The 22,423-nt window shown below is 55.5% G+C and overlaps 7 protein-coding genes across 7 annotated transcripts in view; 4 read left to right on the forward strand and 3 right to left on the reverse strand.

The window, feature by feature from the left end:
* Nucleotides 1-240: 240 nt before the first annotated feature.
* ISF_01634 (hypothetical protein) lies at nucleotides 241-1,267 on the reverse strand (the record flags this gene model as incomplete). Its single annotated transcript, XM_018845241.1, has 4 exons — nucleotides 241-322; nucleotides 378-799; nucleotides 859-934; nucleotides 993-1,267. 4 exons carry the CDS (start codon nucleotides 1,265-1,267, stop codon nucleotides 241-243), a joined length of 855 nt encoding a protein of 284 aa, XP_018708007.1.
* A 2,427-nt stretch (nucleotides 1,268-3,694) lies between these two features.
* Nucleotides 3,695-4,372, forward strand: ISF_01635 (hypothetical protein; the record flags this gene model as incomplete). The annotated part of the gene is made up of 1 exon (XM_018845242.1): nucleotides 3,695-4,372. One exon carries the CDS (start codon nucleotides 3,695-3,697, stop codon nucleotides 4,370-4,372), a length of 678 nt encoding a protein of 225 aa, XP_018708008.1.
* A 2,325-nt stretch (nucleotides 4,373-6,697) lies between these two features.
* On the forward strand, nucleotides 6,698-10,013 carry ISF_01636 (spx; the record flags this gene model as incomplete). Its single annotated transcript, XM_018845243.1, has 3 exons — nucleotides 6,698-6,737; nucleotides 6,822-8,915; nucleotides 9,088-10,013. 3 exons carry the CDS (start codon nucleotides 6,698-6,700, stop codon nucleotides 10,011-10,013), a joined length of 3,060 nt encoding a protein of 1,019 aa, XP_018708009.1.
* A 457-nt stretch (nucleotides 10,014-10,470) lies between these two features.
* ISF_01637 (Peptidase M18) lies at nucleotides 10,471-12,284 on the reverse strand (the record flags this gene model as incomplete). The annotated part of the gene is made up of 2 exons (XM_018845244.1): nucleotides 10,471-11,757; nucleotides 11,817-12,284. The coding sequence occupies 2 exons, from the start codon at nucleotides 12,282-12,284 to the stop codon at nucleotides 10,471-10,473; spliced, it is 1,755 nt and encodes a 584-aa protein (XP_018708010.1).
* A 924-nt stretch (nucleotides 12,285-13,208) lies between these two features.
* On the reverse strand, nucleotides 13,209-13,931 carry ISF_01638 (hypothetical protein; the record flags this gene model as incomplete). Its single annotated transcript, XM_018845245.1, has 1 exon — nucleotides 13,209-13,931. The coding sequence occupies one exon, from the start codon at nucleotides 13,929-13,931 to the stop codon at nucleotides 13,209-13,211; it is 723 nt and encodes a 240-aa protein (XP_018708011.1).
* Nucleotides 13,932-16,710: 2,779 nt separating this feature from the next.
* ISF_01639 (F-box domain, cyclin-like protein) lies at nucleotides 16,711-17,901 on the forward strand (the record flags this gene model as incomplete). The annotated part of the gene is made up of 1 exon (XM_018845246.1): nucleotides 16,711-17,901. The coding sequence occupies one exon, from the start codon at nucleotides 16,711-16,713 to the stop codon at nucleotides 17,899-17,901; it is 1,191 nt and encodes a 396-aa protein (XP_018708012.1).
* A 3,137-nt stretch (nucleotides 17,902-21,038) lies between these two features.
* Nucleotides 21,039-22,423, forward strand: part of ISF_01640 (candidapepsin-4 precursor) — a gene marked incomplete at both ends in the record, with an annotated part of 3,016 nt that continues 1,631 nt past the window's right edge. Inside the window, 3 exons of the mRNA XM_018845247.1 lie at nucleotides 21,039-21,570; nucleotides 21,646-22,323; nucleotides 22,385-22,395. Of these exons, the coding sequence (XP_018708013.1) occupies nucleotides 21,039-21,570; nucleotides 21,646-22,323; nucleotides 22,385-22,395 (1,221 nt within the window). The remainder of the gene's footprint in view (nucleotides 21,571-21,645; nucleotides 22,324-22,384; nucleotides 22,396-22,423) is intronic.

A 22,423-nucleotide genomic window follows, 5' to 3' on the forward strand; every position in this document is an offset into this window, starting at 1 on the left:
CTGGCAACATATGCAAGAAAGCTGACGCAAAAATTCAAAGAATGGGAGGGAAGTGATTATAAAAACATAAGTGTTCTTTTTATTGAAAAGATACTGGCATGGCAGCCGGTTATATACGCCCTGCAAGAATAGCTCAAGGGTAACTCGAACAATATATACCAGAAATGTATGAGGACCCTGCGCATCCCGTACGTGGGCTTTATTCATGAGACATGATCAAAACTCCCCTCAAATCGCCATTTAGTTGGTCGTGATGCCGCAGCTGTTGGGGTCATTGTCACAGTTGCACTTGGACACGGCGTTGACCCAACCGGTCAGACGGCTGCAGAAGAAGTTAGATTAGCTCCAACACGTCCATTTATAGACGAAAAACTTACTTGGCAATGTCACTCGAGTAACAGTGCGTCGCGATGCCGTCCTGCAGGTTGCCCGTGTGCGAGATGGAGCCCGAGTTGTAGAGGCGCGCGGCGCGGTAAAACGCCGAGACGTCGCTACGGCCGGAGCGGTTGAGCGTCTGCGCGAGACCCTCGCCCTTGGCGGTACCGGCACTACCCTCGGAGATCATCTGGTAGATGGTGCTGGACGGGCATGGGTTCTGGACGCGGCCGTTCTCGTTGCAGGTCGCCACGCCGTCGTGGTCCTGCATCAGGCCGGGGTTGCGCACGCCGTAGTTGGTCGTCTTGACGCGCACGCAGCCGCCCGATTCCTGCATGATGACGGCCAGGATGAAGCGGTGGTCCACGCCGGATGCCTTGGCCGCCTTTTGGATCCCGTCATACATGGCGCCCTTGTGGCGCCCCTGTTGTCAGCGAGGTTCTTGCCGTGTACGTGAGTGGCGGTGTTGGGGGGTCGACTTACCACCTCCGGGCCAGAATCGTTGGCTTGACCCTGGTTACCGCAAGAGCTAAACATCTGGGGCTTGTAGTTGTTAAACCTAAAACCAGTCAACAAAATATATCTTTCCAGTGTGCTTGGACGGCGCGGCTGCTTACATGTCCTCAAAAGACACCCAGCGGTTGCGGTCCGGCCAGCCGGCGCCGGTGCTGCCGTCGCCCCAGTACATCTTGTACTCGTCCTTGCCGGCTCCGATGCCGTCCCTGGTGTTGTCGGCGTTGAAGTTGGCGATGGCGCCGTTGTTGACCTTGCCGCCGAGCTGGCGGCTGTCCAGGGCACCGATGGAAAAGTCCACCTCGGTGGCCGTGGGGGTAGCGGGAGCCGCGATGGCAGCGCCGGCCAGGAGGGCAGAGATGGCAGTCTTGGCAATCATGATGGGATGGCTTTTTATACACAATTGAGGATGTATGTAGTAAAATACAGAAGAGAAAAGAGGGAGGCTGTGAATGATTCTATCGAGACAAGTCTTGGAACAGCGAGGGACTTGAGTCTCTAGATATAGTATTCGCCGTCAAGAGACTCGAAAGCATCTCCGCGAACCTTTTGCTTCTTGTTGCATCGTCTTACACGCCATTCCAAGATGCCTGCCCATCCGGGTCTGGTCTCGGCGACATCGACGGCCCTCCCCAGGGCCATCATCTACGATTTCTCGGAATAATCCTCATGGCACCCGGGTCCTGGACCGACAAAGGTCGCGTCAAGATGCCGCCATTCCCAACTTGTCACATTTTGAAGCCCTGTGATTGATGGACAAAGCTTCGACCAGGCTGACCTCCCCGCCGCCGTGATGTCAGACGACTAATCGGGGACCAAGTGGTGCCAGCGTCGCAACGCCCGGGAACCCGCCTTCCTAAAGAGGATTGTCGTGGATATTCAGGAACTATCAGAGAGATCACGTTCATCGAGTATTCAATTGACTTACCTGATAGCTCCATGCCCTTCCCTTGCTGTCTCGCCGATTTGGAAACCCGGCGCGAAGGGAACTACCCCTACCTGTCTAATAATGGACAGCTGGGAACATGCACTTGCAACAGAGGGTAGTGCCTCAGTGTAGGATTCACAAACACAACTCAGGTCTAGATTTCAATGGCCTCTTGTGAGGGCAATCTCTTATTAGCACGTTGTCGGCGTGGTTCAACTTGTGCCGATGCAGCCCATCAGGATCTATCAGCTCAACCGGCTTCACAAAACGCCGGGTGACGCCGAACAAGGCCCGTGCATCTGGATAGCCCTCAACATTGATTGGCGCAATTATATCAATGGAAATGATTTATCTCGCTTCCCCTGATCCAAAGACCGACCCCGTGGACTGGATCCGTAAGCATTGCCGGACGCTAAATTGGAAGACGGACAAGACCAGAAACGTGGGGAGACGGACTCTTGCGAGAGCGGATGCGCCTCCTTCGGCGCTTTGACGGCGAAACTAGAGGAGCGCAATTAGAAAACAATGTACATATTTACTTATATTCAGCCAAGTCTTTCATCGTGTTAGGGAAGATGCCTAGCTTCTGTTGTGAGATAATTTATTGCTTTAGATCTACACGTGGGCTTCGCTTTCCAACCGGAGTAGGTGCTTGGGACGTTGTCGGCTAGTTACCCTATACCGATAGACAGAACTATCAGGACAGGCCTCTTTCTTGATGATGTAGATGTGTGTAGTTATCGATCCCGTCAAGATGTGATTTCCGACAGGAAGAAATAGTTGAAGTGGGAGACAAAGGATCTCGGTATGACAGTCTCGCACCGCCGTCATCAATTCTATGATGAGTATTGTCCCTCCCATTGCAAATGCGGGCGGCAGTCGGAAGAGACGGAAGCCTCGCTCGAATTTTGAGAAGCGGGACGGCGACGGTAGTGGAAGCGAGAAAAGTCTGAGCAAGTGCCTCTTTGACGATCTTGCGGTTGATAATAAATGCTTGGTTGTCGTCTCAGGTTCAGCAAATACTACCTTCAGAGCGTCGCGATCCGGGCGACAACATTTAGTCATTGGCAGAAGCTTGAAAGCGATGGTGACGAGACAGCGCGGCTCTTTATTGACGTATTTTCACACATTTTCACACCGATCGTGTGATCAGTACTCGGCTACGGTCTTCAAGAGCCGCCTTCGCGTCGGGGAAAGTAGACTGATAGCGAGGACCCGGAATGCCGCAAACGCTCAGGCGCAGTTTCAGCATCACCACCGATATAAAGGAGCAAGTTGCCAGGGCGCAGAAGATGCGTCTCCACACCCAATGGTTGTAAAAAAGAAACTTCTTCTGTTTCCTGACGACCCTGCAGGTTTCAGGCTAGTTGCTGGGCTTCAGTCTTGCTATTTTCGGGGACTTCTTGCAAGAGTTAAGCATGACGTCGAGTCGGATTGACCGAGCGAAGATGAAACGTCAACGACGGCAGCAAACTCTTTCGGAAAAACGGGATTAAAAAAGACTGGATGCTTATCCAAAAGTTAGTCATGGCGCGACCACAGACGCGGAGTTTCATGTCGCCTCCGAACGCTGGGTGCTTTGAAAAGGTCATCGCGCATGATTATCCAAAATGCACCTCTAATTCTCCAGACCCTTGTTTCGGCAAACTACCAAAAATGGATCTTCGTCAAATATCGGGTGGTTTTCTATATAATGTTTCGAACGTATAATAGTCACCAGTTCTCCTTTCTGGACATCTTGCCCATCCACTTCTGAGACGCCCGAGACGCCCAACTGATCAACTCATTATCCGTTCATTTGTGCTCACTTTTAAACCTTTTTACATAATTTTCTCCAGGCGAAGCCTCCCATCTTTACAACCTATCCAAGCTTTCACGATGCGGCCCCAAAACACTCTCGTCGCCCTCTTCGTCGGGCTCACCGGACACGGCGTCCTCGCCGTCCCTACCTTTGGACTTTTCTGCGATGCCATGAACGGCGCCATGAACGGCGCCATGAACCTCATGGGCGGCGGTGGATACGCCATCCCCTGCGGTGGAAGCGGAAGTGGAAGCGGAAGCGGAAGCGGAAGCGGTGGAAGCAAGGACTCGTCGCGGCCCTCTGACCGAGCCATGGCCGACGCGGCGGAGCAGTGGCGGGCAGACACGGGAATCGTCTCCAACTTCCTCTCCAACGTGCAGTCAATGAGCCCGCAGGAGAGGCAGGACCAGGGTCAGGTCGCCGCCGACGCCGAAAAAGATGAGCTGGTCCAAAAGGCCGTCCTGGACCGCATGTTCCTCAACGGGAAGGCGGCGGAGCGCGACCCTGCCGTGGCGGCGGCCGACGACATGCTGGCCAACCAGGGCACCTTCCAGTTTGTCCTGGACGCGCTCATTCTCTTCTCCAAGAGAGGATCGCAATTGACAGAGGACGAGGTGGCCAGCATGGTCAAGGCGGTGAACCAGGATAGGTGCACGAATGTGCTGCCATCGATCGATACTTACCTTGGGGCGACGCAGGCCGTGACTGGGCAGGGAAGAGGAAGGATGACGGCCGTTCGACCTACCAATTGCTAGTCCATGAATGCCGTCTTGGTAACCTTTGCTTCGACTCTCTTTGGCTGCATGGCACACGAGTGGAGATGCAACTGCAGTGGGAATTGTACGATCGAATAATTATTAGTGTTACCCTTCTTTATGCCTTCCTTTTACATCACTTTATTAGTGGAGGTTTCATGTATTAATACATTGTTGAGATACGTTTCTGAGAGTCTCATCGTTCATCGGTTTACATACAACGTAGGTTGATGAAGTCTCTGTGTCTCGACGCGCAACTATCGCCCAAGCTTCTAACGACTGAGAATGACTTACTTCGGAGAGATGGCAATTCAGGATATCTGCGAAGGCCTAGGAAAATCAATGGAAGGTTGATGGTAGGCTATAGGTAGCTACGTGGGCATTGCAGACCTGGCGTTGTATGGGTGCGTCAAGGTAACGGAGCTTCTCTAAGCTTGTGATGGTGTCGTGTCCCCATGATTCTGGAACAGTGTTGAGGCCGAAGTGGAACGATGCTTACTCCAGCTAACAAGGGCAAGGGATCTGCTCCTTTTCTCTAAACAAAGAAAACCAAGGCCGGGCCTTTTGAATGGAACCCAAGTTAACTAATGACCCTGGTTAGCGGAATCGAGTCCAGTTTGATGGCGAGCCCTGGTGGTGGATGGTTGATTTAGATGTGTGGTCACTGCATCATCTAACCGATTGATTATAATATCGGGAAGTTTGCAGAATCCGTAGTACACTGACCGTGCCCTTCTCTGTCGCGCTGTCGGGTAGAGTTTGAAAGCGGATCTTGACACCAAGGGGCAGCGGGCCAACCAGCAAATATGGGAGGAAATCTGCAGAAGCACTCCAGCGCAGTCGTGTCGTGATCATCGTTGTGAGTCTCACTTCACGGGGTTCAAAGGGTGGCTGTGATCTGCCCTTGTGATGAACATTCCTTGGTCAGGCAGCTTGCGTGACCCAGATGCGCTCCAACTCGGACTTATCCTCGGGCGAGTCCAACGTGTGGTAACACGGGCATGATATACCTAGAATGGTATTGGTTATTCAAATGCCGACTGCTCTTCCCAAACAGAGTCGTTGGTTGGAGATGACAAGGGTCCATATATGACTGGTCGAATTCCTCGTCCGTTGGGTGAAGCGATTTAGCATCCTGTGGCGTCCAGGTCTTTGGATCGGCCCATCCCCAGGAATTCTAGATGAGAAGAGGCCCGGGGGCAACACAGCTACCAGCCACAGAGCAATCTTCAACGTTGGTACACAAGCACGAGCGGTGGCGTCGTCGCACAAAGGTTACCGAAAGGGACTCCAGACAGGCTCGGAGTTGGTGTTGATTACTGGTGGCAAATCTTCCATCGCTGCGCAGCCGCGAAGATTGCTTGGCTTGTAACTTGCGCCTTTCCTAGCAGGGCTGGCGTTGCCGCACAGTAGGTCTCGCGCCAGCACAGGACGAACTGGTGTGCCTGGTCCCGAGTTCTCGGATGCTTCCCACCCAGCAATTGTTTGTTGACGTCATGCCTACTCCTCCGAGACAGTCTCTGGCGCCACGGCTCAGGAATCGGAGGAGTTGGCTGGGGACTAGTTAGGCTGGAAGTTGGGTATCGGAGATTTTTGTGGTTGGCCGGAAGAAAAAAAAATAGAAAGTAGTTTCAGATGGGCGAGTGAATGGATGAGAGATAAATCTGATCAACACAATACTTCGCGACTCTGTTGGTGTTTTTATCCCTGTGGTTGGAAAGGAGCGAATGAGATTTTTGGAGGCGCCGAGGTCGGTACCTGGAACACAATGTTACCAAGTGGCACCCTTGTTAGCATCAAGCGTTTGTATGTGGAGCTGCACCAAACATCGTCTTTCTAACCTTGCTTGACCTTTTTATGCTTAAGCATCTCATCCCCTCCTCCCTCACTTTTTCTACCTCCGTCGTCTTCTCAACCGCCGTACCGCCGGCTTTCTGCCATATGTACTAGTTAGCCAGCCAGCGGGGCATCAAAAGAGCGTTCAAGACATCGTCGAGCACGTTGCTCATCGCTCGCCTCTGACAGGTCCCTCACCGTCCACGACTGCTCCGAACCTCAGACCCTCACATGCCAGTCCGTGGCCTGGCGGCGCTGGCGCAACACAGAGTGCCCAATCGTCACACGCAAGCCCGCGCAAGTTTCAGACCTCACGCCGGCGGCTGGCCGTCTTGACGGGCAATTGAACAAAAAGGCACAGCTTTCCGGCAGGTCGGGCTCTGAAGCTGGTCTGGCCGGTCCCTCCACAGCTCCTTGAAGTAGGCAAAGGGTCTCGTGCGGCGTTGCTGATTTTGGCTGGGCCTTTTCATCCTCTCTCGCCACGCGGCGATGAAGTTTGCCAAAGAACTCGAGCGAGATGCTGTTCCAGGTTCGTGATTGCCCAATTGATGTGGCGCATGCATCTCCAAGGTGTCGTTGTAACTAACATGATTGCTTCCCCCCTCCTCTTTAGAATGGCGCATCAAATATCTCAACTACAAGGCGGGCAAAAAGTATATCAAGGCCGTTGCCCGTGCCGTCAACAGAGCAAACGGCACTACACCGAAGCTGCGCAGCAGCCGGGGGCCATCTCTGTTCGGACAACTACCAAATAGCAATACCCAACAGACCTTTCGAACAACCTTCAGCGGCCGTGAATACCGCGAATCTCTGGCATCGGGCCCTACAATATCGAGTCGCCCGCCTGCCTACACCTCGGGAACGCCGTACGAGTTGCAGTCAGCAGCACGCGCAGTGCCGATCAAAAACAACAAGGTCGCTGAGGATGACGCTCTGAACCGCACACCCGATACCAATCTACAATATGGCAGTTTCGTGCCGACACCGCCCAACCCGAGTCCCCTGGGCCAACGGGGCAATAGTGGCGAGTTTGAGCTGCCCGCACCGGCCATGCGCCCCGCGGCAGTTGCATCATCGCCCGACGCCACTGTGCGAACACATGATTGGGCGCAGAGCCTTACAAAGCCCAGATCGGCCGAGAGACGGAACTCTGGTACCATCCTGCCGGTATTGAAATCCAACGGCTCGTTCAGTTCTACCTGGGATAAGCGTAAACGTCGAGGCAGTACCGATCAGCACCAGTCTTCACCGCTGCGACGCATCTTTTCCTATTCGCCCACACTCATACGAGATGCCTCGGCCACAACGCTCGGCCTGGAACCGTTTGACCTTATTCGAGAGAGGGAGCACGACTTTTACGACTTTATGGATTCTGAGCTCGATAAGGTTGAGTCGTTCTATAAACTCAAGGAAGAGCAGGCTGGTAAGAGACTCGAGCTTCTGCGCGAACAGCTCCACGAAATGCGTAACCGTCGACTGCAGGAAATTCTTCCCCCAGTGGCCAGTTCGTTGCCGCAGGAGCACACACCGCTGTATGGAAACGACTCGGACAGCGGCACAGACCGGAGTGGCCACCACTGGATGCCTTCCATCAAGAGCAAGCTCTTCCCTCCCGGGCCCAACTCTGAGGCGCTCCGTGTCATGCCGCAGACGCCGTACATGAGTGGCCGAGGCCGTCTAGGCGAAGGGCACCGCGATTATATCCGCCGGCCCGACGAACAGGACGTCTCGTACCGAACTGCCAAGCGTAAGCTCAAGCTCGCGCTGCAGGAATTCTACCGCGGGCTTGAGCTACTCAAGTCGTACGCGCTGCTCAACCGCACCGCCTTTCGCAAGATCAACAAAAAGTTCGACAAGGCCGTCAACGCGCGCCCGCCGCTGCGCTATCTCAACGAAAAGGTCAACCAGGCTTGGTTTGTCAACAGTGACCTGCTCGAGGGACACATCAAGGCTGTTGAGGACCTGTACGCGCGCTATTTTGAGCGTGGTAACCACAAGCTCGCGGCCGGTAAACTTCGTGGTCTTGCCAAGAAATCAAGCGACGAGTCTGGTAGCTCCTTTCTCAATGGCTTCCTCATTGGCACCGGTATCGTCTTCTCCATCCAGGGCCTCATCCTCGGTGTCCAGCGCCTAGGGTCCAGCGACGAGACGCACCGGACGCACACGAGCTACCTCTTGCAGATCTACGCGGGCTACTTCCTCATGCTCCTCCTCTTTGCTCTCTTCTGCATTAATTGTTACGTATGGACCAAGTGTAAAATCAACTACACCTTCATCTTCGAGCTCGACCCCCGCACACGCATTGACTGGCGCCGTATGGCCGAATTCCCCAGCTTCTTCCTGCTCCTCTTTGGTGTCATCATGTGGGCCAACTTCAGAGGCTACAGCGAGGACAGCCTGTACCTGTACTACCCCGTGCTCCTGATCGCGCTCACTGTGATCATCATCTTCCTGCCACTCCCGGTAATTGCGTACAAGAGCCGCCGGTGGCTTGCCTACTCGCACTCGCGCCTACTGCTCGCAGGCATCTACCCAGTCGAGTTTCGCGATTTCTTCCTCGGCGACATGTACTGCTCCCTGACATACTGTATGGCCAACATTGAACTCTTCTTCTGCCTGTACACCAACGGTTGGCAAAATTCGACGCAGTGCAACTCGAACCATTCACGAGTGCTGGGCTTTCTTACGACGGTCCCGGCGCTGTGGCGTTTGTTTCAGTGTTTCCGCCGTTACAAAGACACGCGCAACGTGTTTCCTCATCTCGTCAACGGGGGGAAGTATTCAATGACAATATTGGCCAATGTTCTGCTGTCAGTTTATCGGATCGACCGCACTAACACTCATCTGGCGATGTTCATCCTGTTTTCCATTGTAAACAGCATTTACTGCTGTAAGCAAACCCCCCCCCGCCATATGGGATCTCTTTATGGACTTTTCCCTGCTCCAATTTCACTCGCGCCACTTTTGGCTGCGCGACATTCTGGCGCTGAAATCTAAGCGGCCGTACTACTTCATCATGGTGATTGACCCTATCCTCCGTTTTAGCTGGATCTTGTATGTGATATTGCCCAAGGACTCGAACCATTCGACCATCTTCTCCTTTACTGTCGCGCTGCTGGAGGTGACGCGGCGTGGCATGTGGGCGCTATTCCGTGTCGAGAACGAACACTGCGCCAACGTCGCGCAGTACAAAGCCTCACGCGACGTGCCGCTGCCGTACCGCATCGAGCCGCTGATTACGCATAACACGGCCAGTGCGGAGGCGTCGCCAGACATACGCACCAGCAGCAAGCAGAGCGGTGACGTTGACGTCGACGCCGACCACAAGAGGGCCGAGGCTGACCACTCGTCCTCGTCGGCTGGCGCAGGGCCGTCGGCCACCGCCTCGAGCACAGCCCCCTTACAGCCCAGTTCACCAGTCGCCGCGCATACGCAGACCGCTGGCCCGCAACGACAGTCATCGGCGACCTCGACGGCGGCTCGCCCCGGCGCCTTCTCCACCGCTACCAGCGCCACGGTCGTCGCTTCACAATCCGGCGGCCTCTTCCGGCGCCGCACCGACTCGGCACGCACCTTTTCCAAGATGCTCGCTGACGCACACACGCAAGACTTCGAAAAGAAGAGGAAGAAAAAGAAGAACGGGGAACGTATCGACGACGAGCACGTCGACGCCGTCGCAGCCGTGGAGAGTGAGGATGACGACGACGACAGCGATGACTCCGCGGATGAGCGTGCTGCTGCGCGCGAGGATGCTCGACTGATGCGCAGAGGGGATGGCGGGGTAATCATGGAAGAGGAGGTATAAAGCCCTTGCTTTTCAAGACTTGTGCTGCTTCTCATCAACTTTCTGGGGAGGTAGATGTTTTCAGTTTCCCTTCTTCTATTCTAGACCCGGGCGTTTCTCTTTTCTTCTCCGCATGGCTGTGATCCCGCTCTTTGGGCAACACGAAATGCGGCATGAAACTTTGTCTGCATAGCATCACGAACATAATGTCCCGCCTGCCTTGTCTTACCTCGCCTAATAGAACCTATGTGTTGAATTGGCTGTCATCTACCGCTCACCTTCGAAAAGAAGAAGAAAAACCACGCATTTAGGATGTATCAATGACGGTTCCATTATTACATCTTTTTATACATGCACCGCACCTAAAGTCTAATCATGTCTATTTGGCCATCGCTGGTATATTTCCAATCAAGCTAATCAAACCTAAAACTCAACACCGCATGGTTCTAATATGCTAGCAGTTCAGGGGGGGGGGGATTTAGTGCTCCCACTCATGGTCCACCTTCTCCCAGTTATCCAGGAAGCCCTTGAAGAACTGGACGCCCAGACCCGGGTCGAGGGCGCCGGTGGTGGCACGGATCGAGTGCATGCTGAGCTGGGGCATGCCCGCGTCGGCGGCCTTGCAGCCCATCATGCTAGAGAGCATGGGGCCGATGGTGCCGCCGGAACGGGAGTCGTTGCGGATCTGGAAGGGCTGGATGCGGTGGCCGATGAGCCCGGCGACGCGGGCGAGGACGGCGGTGGAGACGGCGTCGGTGGTCATGTGGCCGTTGGAGTCGCCGGCGACGACGATGCCCACGTTGAGCTGCGGCGTGTGGTCGGGCAGGTACTCGCCGAGAAAGTTGGGGTTGCCGGCATGTGAGACGTCGGCGGAGAGGAGGAACGACTTGGCGTAGACCTGGCCTTGGAGCCCCGGGCCGTACGTGTCCGGGTTGAGGGCCTCGACGGTGCGCTCAATGACAGAGGGCAAGAAGTTGCCGCCGGCGCCTTGGCGGAGTTTGGAGCCAATCTCCTCGTCGTCGAACAGGGCGGTCAGCTTGACGTAGGTGTCGTCCGCCTTGTCCTCGGTCGCAAGGAGACCAATCAGGGCGCCCCAAGAACAGAGTTTGTCGTCGATGCGACCAGCCGAGATCATGTCGCGGTCGAGACCAACGGTCTGCGCGGGCTGCGCGTCGTAGAGTTCAAGCTCCCAGTTGACAATGTCAGCGTAGGAGGTGATGCCAAGCTGCTTGGAAATGAGCTTGACCAGCTTTGGAGGCTGGGTGTTGACAAATGCGCCTTCGGGGCCGAGGCGCTCGGTACTGGGGTTGTCGTCGGTGCTTTCAAGGCCGACGACAGGAACAGCCTGCGTCTCCTTATTCTTCTGTCCCATGATGCCAACGCCGAAGTGCGGGGCGAGCGTGGGGATCTTGGCAATGGGCCAGTCGAGACGGACGAGACGGGACGAGGTCTTGCCCGTCTTGGAGTCGTGGACGATAACGCGGCCGCCGATGGCGAGGTCGCGATCCCACCAGGTCTCGTTGAGCGCGCCGGCGTAGGGAGCGATGCCGAGCTGTAGGAAGCCAGCCTTGTTGGGTTTGGTGCTTACGGGCTTGAGTCGCGCAGTGAGTGCGTCGATGTGGCCACCAACCATGGCGAAACCGGGCGCTTGGCCGGTCTTGTAGCCGCGGCCGACGGCAAAGGCAATGATGGAGCTGCCGTTACGGGAGACGTAGTACTTGCCGCCGGCATGGATTTTGCCGGCCCAGGACTCGCGAGAGGGGAGCTACGGAGTGATGAGGATTAGCAGGCGTGTAGTGAGGGCGTTGCACAATGGAAACTCACCTCTGTGTAGCCGGCGCTGTTGAGTTTGTTCTTGCAGTAGTTGACGGTGTGGAAGATGGTCGGGTTCTCGGTCAGGAAGTCGCAGAAGGGCTTGGTAAAGGCCTCGGGCTTGGTGGCGGCGACCTGGCACAGGCGGCAGTCTTCGGTGCTGTTGAGACGCCAGTTGATCTGACTGGCCTCGTGAGGCTTCAGCTGGGCAATGCAGGAGGCGCAGGCGCGGTTGTCGTTGCCGCGGCCGTCCATGTCAGCGAGGAGGAAGCTGCGTGAAGCCTTGGAAGGCGCCGCTGTAAGATATGTAGCCATAGGGTTCGCGTAAGGACTCGGTGCCGCAGCCGTGGGGTTCGCGTAGCCGCCAGCAGGCGCGGGTGGGTAGTAACCCATGATATTTGCAGGAGGAGCTACAGCGCGCACACGGTTTTCAAGCGGTCGGTCGGAGTAGACGCCGGAAGGGGGCGCGCGAAGTGTCATGGTGTCGGTGACGGTGTTGTGTAACGAGAGAGATGCGGAGGGCAAGGCGGGGAGGCTGCAGAGGTGGAGAGAGATGATGCTTTAAATGAGAGAAGGTTGGGGAAGAAGCCAAGTTGCAGATGAAGATTGGGGGGGGGGACCCTCATTTTAGTACCTGTGCTTTCAGGTACCTGATCCCCAACTTTTGGTGGATTTTATTTACCTAGGGATGTCAGGGTCTAGGCTAGGAACAGGGGCATGGCGCGCTGAGGTCGGCCACTGAGAGCCTGTATTCCGTTGCTGATTGCTGGACTTGGTTAGCGGCGCGGCTTGAGGAACTGCGCACCGGAGCCGAACCGGATCACCAAGGCGATAAGTGTGTCCTTGAAATCTATTGATTTGACTCTCTTTTTCGTCTCTTTGCTTTGCTATGTTTTCAGGCCTCAGAAACTAGGTGCCAGTGTCCAACTGTTTGTGTCGGATACCGTTGACCTTCCAGATTCGGATAGTCCCTTAGCCGGTCCTGCAACACGTACCCGAAAATAACAACGATAACAGGTGGAAAGGCCGCTACCTACATACCTAAGCGGCACGATGAATCAATAATAGATACAGGAACCGTCCAATATTTAGAGAGCTGAATATGAGACACGGCAAGCCGAATATTAATCGCGGCGCACGCACAGAATCAAGCCTTGCCGATGCTGCCGTTTCTATCAAGACAGTAATATCCATCGTCACACAGCGAGCACAATTTCCTCAAAATGATCTGCAATGTCAATAATGAATTATGTATTAATGCTAGGATGTAGAACAATCGCTCCATGTTATGCAAGATTAATGATCGACGTCCTCCGCGAGGTGAACACCGCATACAAAAGTTTCCCTTCTATACCCCCCCTGTTATAATAGCATCACAAACTAAAACCCCACCAACAAGCAACCTTAGTAGGCGTGGTACTTAGGCCAGTCAATCGAGTTGACGTCTGTGTAGCAGCGCGTCGTGGCGGCGAAATCGTGGCTCGACAGCGAACCGGCCGGAAGCTCATTCAGCTCAGCGCACTGCGGAAGCAGACTGAGCGGCGCGCAACCGTCCGGGATGTTGCGCTCGACTTGCCCGCCCTCGCTGACCGTCGTCTTCGCCTGCTTGATGATGACAAACTCCTTGCCGCCGTAGTACGCGAGTGGCTCGCGGCAGGCCACGTACGTCACCGGGTAAAGCTCCGGGATGGGGTTAGGGAAGCCCGTGATGCCCGTGCGGTAGTCACGGCCATCACCGGCAGCGTTGCCGGCGTTGAGGAAGACGGTCGATAGCGTGGCGGAGCCCTGGTCAGGGAGGAGCGAGAGCACTTCGGGGAAGGGCGGGGTGCCGCCGTCGGAGATAGTGTCGGAGTTGCCGTAGCGCACGTCGGTGGCGGTGCCGTTGACGTAGAAGAGGCGTCCGGAGGAGGCAGAAGTCTGCCCGACGTAGTTGAGCGCAGGGCCGACGTGGATGGAAGTGACAAAGGTGCCGTGCACCGGGGGGTCGAGGTCCCAGCTGGGGTCCGTAACATTGAGCACCAGGTTGAAGCCGGTCGAGCTGGAGGTCTCGGGGTAGAGGGGGTTGGTGGTGGTCGGCGCGGCGGCGGCGAGGCCGGCGAGGCCGAGGCCAGCGATGGTGGCAATCATGTTGGCAGTTGTGGTGTTTGTGTGTGATGGAGACGGGGAAGCGGTGTAGTTGGGTATTGGATTAGGTTAATTGGGTTGATAACGGTAGAGATTGAGAAGCCCTTGATGATGATTTCAAGAGGTGTGGTAAGTGGCGATCCCTATTGCTTTATACCTGTTGAAGCTCACGGAAACTAACTTTCCAGCCACCACAAGCGGCCCGGACCAGCACTTGGGCCAACCATGACGTCGCCAAATCCGCAAGTCCCCAGAAAGACCCATCCATTGGTGGCAATTGCAAACTTTTGGCTAAAAAGCGATCGAACTGACGCTGTGGGGGCCGCCCGAGCGATACCCTTGGCGATACGAGTTACTAACCACTGGCAATACGAGATATGGGCGCCCTGTTGCGGCAACAGAAACCGCCTACTAGAAACATCCTTATAAATCCGCTAAAATGATCAGGCACGTTTTCAATCTCCGAGGGCTACTGAGCACGCTTCCCTCGTCCGTCAGGCTCGTATTGCGGGTTGAAAGCGGGGAACATGGGCAGCCCTATGTCAGGTGGCTGGGACTTGAGAGAGAGCGTTGAACGAAGCTGAACTTTTCGTTGGTGGGAAAGTTATTTCATCTTTTACTTCACCTGCAGGGCAAGAAGGTAGTTGCTGTTTGTAAGCGCATATTTTCTGGGTCGGTTTCACGGCCATGACGCTACAGTATTCACCTCCAGCCTTTCAACAAGGAGACTCCTGGCTTCTGGAACAAGACGAAGCTATAAAACATCTCAGGGCGATGGTAGCCAGAAAATGAGTTTCGAAAGGCTAAAATGACAGCCTTGTAGCGATACAGTCTCTCGGTATTGATTCCCTTCAGCTCCCGGATGAGTTTACTCGGCCGAGTGTAACAATTCAATTAGTTTGTCAATGCTGGCCGGCCGGAGTTGACGCCACAAAACTACGTCATTGTCGATTTTGTCTAGTTTCTAACGGGACGTGCGCCGGCTCACTCTGGGAACTCACACTTGGCAACCATGCTTACAAGACCCTTTTAGTTACTACTCCGTGGTGAAATAGTATTTGATTTTGATTTATGATACTATTTATATCCTGTCTCCGCCCCGACTGACCCAAGAGCCCGCAACATGCATCAAGGCAGTTATTCCCGTCGACTAATATGGAGTGGGCATGGGGGCTCACTTGTTCGTTCTTGCTTCTGGATGGCTGTATACTTTTTTTTCACGTTGCTGGTCCCCAAATTCCGTTCCCAATTATTTCTCAAATATCTGCCTTTTTTCTAACATCACAAACGGCCCTATTCTGGGTCCTCTCCGCCAGCACCTCTTCCACACGCCGTCGCTGCACCAGGGACTGCCAGGCCGTAGACCGGGTACGAACATTGAAGAGCCTGTCCATGTCTTCAAGCGAGCGGCCCTTGGTCTCGGGGATGAAGAAAAATGCCCAGAAGCCCATGAGAACCATGAGTGAGCCGAAGAATAGATACGTACCGTATCCCAGCGAAGTGATCATGTACGGAGTAGTCCGCGAAAACGAGGAAAGTCCAGAACCATTGATCCGCTATCGTAATGGCTATACAGAGCATGCGTATATTTGGTCTACCATGTGATTAAATCTTTTTCTCCCGCCCTTTGGAGTTGCTAAGTTTTCTACCGATGGGGAAAATCTCGGAACAGTACACGACTGTAATGCATTGCCTGTCGCGCAGGTATTGTGGCGCCCAACTGCCGAAAGGCAGCCGACGGAACTATAATATGCCAAGAAAGAAAGACAACTAACACCAATTACTAGATGCCACTCTGTTAAATAACGAGAGCCATTTTTAAGCATAATCATCTAGCCCAGGAGCAGGGCGTAACTGCAGAGAACATGAGAGGCTCTGCGCGTCCCTGTTGTCCCACAACCCCAAGTAACTTTACCCGTTAGCATCAACTTACATAGCCATCTGCCTGTCTCCATTTACAACTGGGCTGGAACAAATAGGGTAAAGATTTTAAAATTATCTAATCCTATGATAAAGCTATACTCTTTTACTCTGCTTAAAACCCAGTTGAAGTTGCACAAAGTTTGACTGGCCGACACGCTTGCGACCACAGCTACAGAACCAAGAAAGTGACAGCTTGGGAGGGGCATCATCGCCGACGACCCCCCCCCCCCCCCCCCCCCCCGATATACTATTAGAATCAATCTTCAGGATGCGCAAAGGTGTTTACGGGGACCGTCTAGTCGGCAACCGTGCAAATGAAGTCTACTATAGGGTACGTAGTTGGTTTGGTCGGTGATCGAAGGCTCCGAGATCGGGAGTCACCGTGCCTCCGAAACGCATGAAGCAAGCGAAAATAAACAAGAGACCAACTTGTGATGAGAGAACAAGACGCCTTTCATCGCTACCCTTGAGCGCGATACCGTTTTTAACTATGTGGTTGGGTTGACCGAGAAAGATGATTTCTAAATTAAAAGTGGGGGTTACACTTGCTTAACCTTGAACAGCAAAATCAGTTTGATCTTATCAATCAGTAAGCACCACAATTCATTTGGGTCTGCCCTGTAGCGTCCAGTCAGACCACTGTCTGTAGCCCGGAATGGCAGCTCCCTGGCCGGTCGTCGGCGCTATCGGTCGGCCGAGATCCGGGGTGTTTGATCTGATAAGACAAGCCACCCTGTACACTTCTCACTAGTTGGGCATGTGTCACACAGGCAACGACACCTCGGCCCCCTTTTTCCCATCATCCTATCTATAATAGTTTCATTCACGGTTTTCCCTATTTTATCCCATCCCACCCACCATGGCGTTTGAGGAGCTCCCTTACGAGCTTCTACTACAAATCCTCTCTTACCTCCCGGACCTCACAACCCTCGACAGCCTGCTGCGGGCCTCGCCCGTCGCGTACCGGCTCTTCGACGATGGCGCCAATGCCGTGGACGTCTTCGAGAGCGTCCTCTCCGACGGCTGCGTCTGCGACCACGTGCAGGTGCTGATGCGGCAGGTCGCCCTGCTCCGGGCCGGCGCGCGGCCCTTCCCCCCCGGCTACACCGAGTACGCGCCCTGGCCCGTCGCGCCCGGCCTCGCCTCCTTCCGGCGCCAGGTCATCGAGGAGTCGCTGCGGCACAGCTCGCGTCGCACGCCCTCGCCCGCCGGCTTCGCCCCGCGCCGCCTCGACCGCGACACCGCGCCCTGCGTCGTCCGCGGCGTCCTGGTCACCGGCCGCCGGCTGGCCGCGGCCTCGCTCGACTGCATCGACTACTACTTGCACGAGCTGGCGGCGCACGTCGGAGGCGCGGCGGCAGGGAGCGACACGGCGCCGACGTGGAGCGAGGAGCAGCGGTGCGTGCGCACGCTGTGGCGGCTGCAGCTCATCTTCGACGTCAAGAGGGCGGCGCGCCGCGGCACGCTCGGCTGGTCGCGCAAGGACCTCAAGAGCCTCGAGGGCGTGGCGGCCGTCGGCGCCACCGAGGACGACTGGTGGCTCGGGCTGCAGGTCAGCCGCTTCAGCCAGCACTGGCCTGCCGCCGGCGCGAGCGGAGGGGAGCGCTTCTTTTACCACGCGGCCGCGCACCACGACTGCTACTACCCGGACGTGCCGCACCCGGAGAAGCACGAGCACGCGACGGTGATGGAGTACATTCGGCGGCGGTGCGGGCAGGACCTCGCGACGCGCGTGAACCAGGGCCTCGCGTGCCCGTCGACGGTGGCGGGAGATGGGGAGGTGAGGAGGACGGGGGAGGCGCCCGGGCCGGCGCTGGGGGACCGCAGGAAGCTCATCTTCGCGTCGGCGGCGATGCAGTACTACGAGAGCGTGCGGCCGGTGGCGGGGACGGGCGTGGCGTGCGCGGAGCACGGCGGCGGCGCGCAGGGGCTGGACATTGCGACGCTGCGGCAGGCGGGCTTCGCGCTGTGGTCGAATCAGCGGCTGAAGGCGCTGACGAACCTGTCCGACCTGCCGCGGTTTCTGAACCAGACGAGGACGCTCGCCTAGGGCCTGCTTTGTAAGATAGACGGGGGCGGTTCTTCAAGCCCGTGTAACAGTATCCGGGGCTCTTCCTCGGTACATGAGCTCCTTTTTAGTTGTAGTACCCAATCTCATCTCCATCAGCGAAATTCGTCGGTTTTTGTATCAGATCGATCGCTGCTGCAGAAGGCGAGTGTTGGCCTCGACGAAAGTCGGCCGTGGTGTATTCGCGACATGTCGTATTCTGGCTGTCCTGTGAGAGTCTTCAACGCCTCATTATAGCAGCTCGCAGCGGGGTACAATGGCGAGTGGTGCGTGGTTGGGGACGCAGTGGAAGAACTTGGCCGACGTTGTTGAAATTTAGAAAAATACTGACACCTGCAATAGATTTGCCAGAGTGTCGTAGACACTAGTTGTTATTTCCTTCAGCGTCCTGGTTCGTAGTTCGAGCTGTACCGGCCTATGATCCTCCCCGCCGGCCGGCCGGAGCAGGGCGACCGCAGCCGTGCTGGCTAGAGGCGGCATTGGCAAGCATTCGTGGGGCTGCGCCAGCTCCTCTCTCCGCTCTGCCTGCGCCCTCTGTGAGCTTTGACTGGTTGGTGTGGCCAAAATTGCGACGCAATAATTTGGCCTTTTGGCACATTATCTCTCTGCGGCCCGCTTCCAACTTGTTGGTGCCATGTGGGGAGCTTACAGTGGACGACGAGCTGTGACCGCAAATCGTGAAAATGTCAAGGAAACATTGATGCCGTCTCTTCGTGCAACAAAACAACCGCGATGATTTTCCGTCGTCAGATCCACTGATGATCTCCGCAGGCGAGCTGCCCGACAGCGAGTGCGACAGCTCACTCGGCAGCTCAGAGACGAGCCCGGCTGCCCAACTCGGGATTGCGCATCTATATGCCCGCCGGGGGCCAAACGATAGAATGGAGATCTGTGGATATGGTCAGAAGCGTCGCGTGGGCAGGCTATGTTATTATTATTATGGGCTTGTGATGTCCGGCAAAGATGGCCCTCCCCGTCCGTGCTGGCCGTCACACCCGGAGAGTTCTCGGAGAGTGCACCGCTATGAGATGCCGTGGATGACCGAGGGGTGGCGGGGCGGACATACCGAGTATTGGATCTGAGGCCATAACTTGGTAGGATTCAGCGAATCGCCCAGAGTTGACAGCGCAATGACCCGCAAAATCGAGCAAGGCAAGGTTTGGGAAACACGCCACTGATCGACCTGTCCTCGTCTCAAAAACCAGGCCTCGTAGCATGCTGTGTTGCCTTATTTCCTCTAACAACCTTGATGCGTTGTAGCTCGGAGCGACCCCCCATCGAAGGTAGCGTAGCCGGTTAGCCCGAGGCACCTATAATATAGGTACTGTACCTATCCGTACAGTATGTACATAGGGGGCGCTATAGCCTCTCCCCTCTTATACATCCTACATACAGTACATAGCTAGAGGCCACTGCTGCTGTTGTTCTGCTGCTGCTGGGGAAATTATGCCGGCCCCTGGTGTTCGGGGCTTTTTTTTAATGCCGTAGGTTGCATGCACATGGTGAAAATGTGTAGGACAGCATGAGAGGTGGGGGATTCCTGCGCGTTCGATTCTCACGACGACGCAAAGCAGCCTCACTCTATATCATGGAAAATGGGCTTTTGCTTCACCTCGTAGTTACATGATCACAACAGCAACGAACCCGAAAAAAACAAAACGGCCTTGCCTCGGCGTGACCGTCCTCACAGTGGCATCCCTGTGTTGGAAACGCTAACCACCCTGTTCCTGTTTCGTCGTTCCTGTTTCACATTATCCAGAGCCCACCAATACAAGGCCCGCGAAACAACCGACGCTCAAGTACGGCGTCCCTCGTCGGTCATTCCGTTTCGTAAAGAAAAGGCCTCCTGGCTCGGAACCGCGGAATGGCAGCCTTCTTCTGTCGACGTCGTCGGCGGGACGAGAATAAAGCAAGTCCGTCCCCCATTTGTCCCTTCGCGTCTCGTAGGAGTAAAGGAACCTCGTTAGGACCCCGATACATCCCCTGTATTAATAGAGATGATATCATCGTCGTGGTTCCACTCTGCAAGCCCATGGAGTGCTCTGTTTCTTTTCCTTTTCCTTTTCTGGGCGGTTTCCGCCCTCTTATATTCGTCCTCCGCATATAAACGTTGTTGGCGCACTTCCCCCCGCGGATACCCGTTTCTATTACACGAGGGGGTTATAACAAACTTCGTCAAGATGATACTGGTATGAAGAGATATGAAGAGAATTAAAAAAATTTCTTAAGTCGTAAAAGAGTAAAAAAAAAAAGAGAGTGTGTATCCGCTAGCATTCTAACACTCGGGCCTCTCTCCTGTTACCAGCTAATTTATGCCGCTACATCACCATCACACCATCACGGCTCTTACACAAAGGAGAAGGAGAAGGGGAAAAGAAAAAATTACGAAGAACTCATGAATTATGCCAAAAGGTGAGGCAGTGGAGATGAGAGCTTGGCAGACCTGACTGATGCGCTGAACTTGCCAGCCCTATGCAACGGAAAGGGCCAACCCTTCTGCTGGTCAACCCAAACCCATCATCGATACAACCCTCTCGAGGCATGTCGCCATTTTCATTGCGTCTGTTTCGACCAGGCAAAAAGGCCCCTGCTCTCCAGGGTACCACGTTTCGGTGGCAAACCTTCTTTTTCAAGGTTTGAAGATCGCGTGGTGCACCAACCAACACATGCTGGCGATCCGGCTTTTACCGTCGGGCATATTGTTCATAAACTACTACCTAGTTCGTTTCGGATTGGGCTCGTTTTAGATTAACATAGCATAGCATAGGACTCCTTAATGCTGGAGAAGAAACTACAGTGAGCAGTTACAGTCGAGGTTCTCGAGCATAATGCCGGGAACGGTGACGATGTCGACCCTGTTCCTCAACGGCGGGCGAGCTTCCCCAATTGTCCCTATATGCCACCGCGTGCGTTTGGTCATGAGTCGTGGTCCTCGGCACCGCTATATGTGGAATGGTTCGAGCAGGGCGTACGAGTTGCCCTTGGGGATGTGATGGTCCCTGACCATGTATATATCCTCCGCCCTGCCGATCCAATATTCCATGCTGCGCCTATAATATCAACATTAGAGACCCGTCACATCTTGCAAGGAAGCACGGTTCACTTCCACCCTTGCAGCGATGAAGCAAAGCACCTGGCACATCATCCTGCTCCTGGCCGCCGCCGGCAACGCTGCTGCCCAGCGCGTCGTCCAGGCCAGCGTCCAGCACCTCGAGAGCGAGGAGCTGGGGCCCGCGGTGCCGCTGATCAAGTTCGGCCTCGGCACCCCGGCACAGGAAATCACCGGCATCTTCGATACGGCGTCCTCCGACATCATCGTTCCCGAGGCCGCCCCCTTCAATCCCGACGCCGCGGCCGACCTGCAGAGCCTGGATGGCAAGTCCTTCAACGCGACGCTGAGTCGTGGCGATCACTACGAGGGTAACTACTCCAAGACGACCGTCACTCTTGGCGGTGCCGAGGTGTCCAGCGCGCAGGTCGGGTTGGCGTCCATCGTCCAGACGCGAGCCAACATCTCCGACTTGGCAGTGGTTGGCGTGGGACTGGTCGCTCTTGAAGCGACAGAGAGCAAGTACAACAACCTTCCGAGGAGATTGAACGAATCTGGCGTCACCAACAGCCAGGCCTACAGTGTTGTCCTCAACGCAACCCGTAAGTGAAGCAAAGCAGTCCCTCCTCTTTCCCTCTTTCAACACATGTATTGGTTCTGACAAGCACCGTTTGCAGCACTCGGCAATGGCAGCGTCTTTTTCGGCGGCATTGACCGATCCAAGTTTGAGGGCGAGCTCCAGCAGGTCCCCATCGCCAAGGACAAGGACGGCAAGATCTCCGAGTTCCTCGTCGAGCTGAGCTCCATCGCCTTCGTCCCGGCGGCAGCGCCAGGCACGGCCAGGCGCAGCACGTGGCAGGAGCTGCGTGAGCGCATGAGGCGCGGACCGTGGAGGGGAGCTGGCGGACCTAGAGGCTGGCTCGGCCGCCGCGCCACTGTCAACAGGAAGCGCCAGGAGTTCGATTTTGGTGGTGGCGGCGAAGAATTCGTCGGTGGTGGCGAAGAATTTTCCGGCCCCGGCGGTGGTGAACAATTCTTCGACTCTGGTCCCGGTGAACAGTTCTCCAGCCCCGGTGGTAGCGACCAGTTCTTCAGCCCTGGCCCCGGCGATCAGTTTTCCAGCCCCGGTGGTGGCGACCAATTCCTCGGCCCTGGTAATGGAGATCAAGGTCCTAGCGATGGCAGAAACGTCGATAACAATTTCCAGGGTCGTCCTGATGACAACTTCCAGGGCCGTCCCGATGACAATTTCCAGAGTCGTCCTGATAACGGGAACCAGGGTCGTCCCGATAACGGAAATCAGAATATTCCCGATAATGGTTTCCAGAATCGTCCTGGAGACACACCGCAGAATCGTCCGGATGAAAGGCTGCAGAATCGTCCGGATGAAAGGCTGCAGAATCGTCCGGATGACAGGCCGCAGAATCGTCCGGATGACAGGCCGCAGAATCGTCC

The sequence above is a fragment of the Cordyceps fumosorosea genome, assembly GCF_001636725.1.
Source record: "Cordyceps fumosorosea ARSEF 2679 chromosome Unknown scaffold_2, whole genome shotgun sequence".
Classification (NCBI taxonomy): domain Eukaryota; kingdom Fungi; phylum Ascomycota; class Sordariomycetes; order Hypocreales; family Cordycipitaceae; genus Cordyceps; species Cordyceps fumosorosea.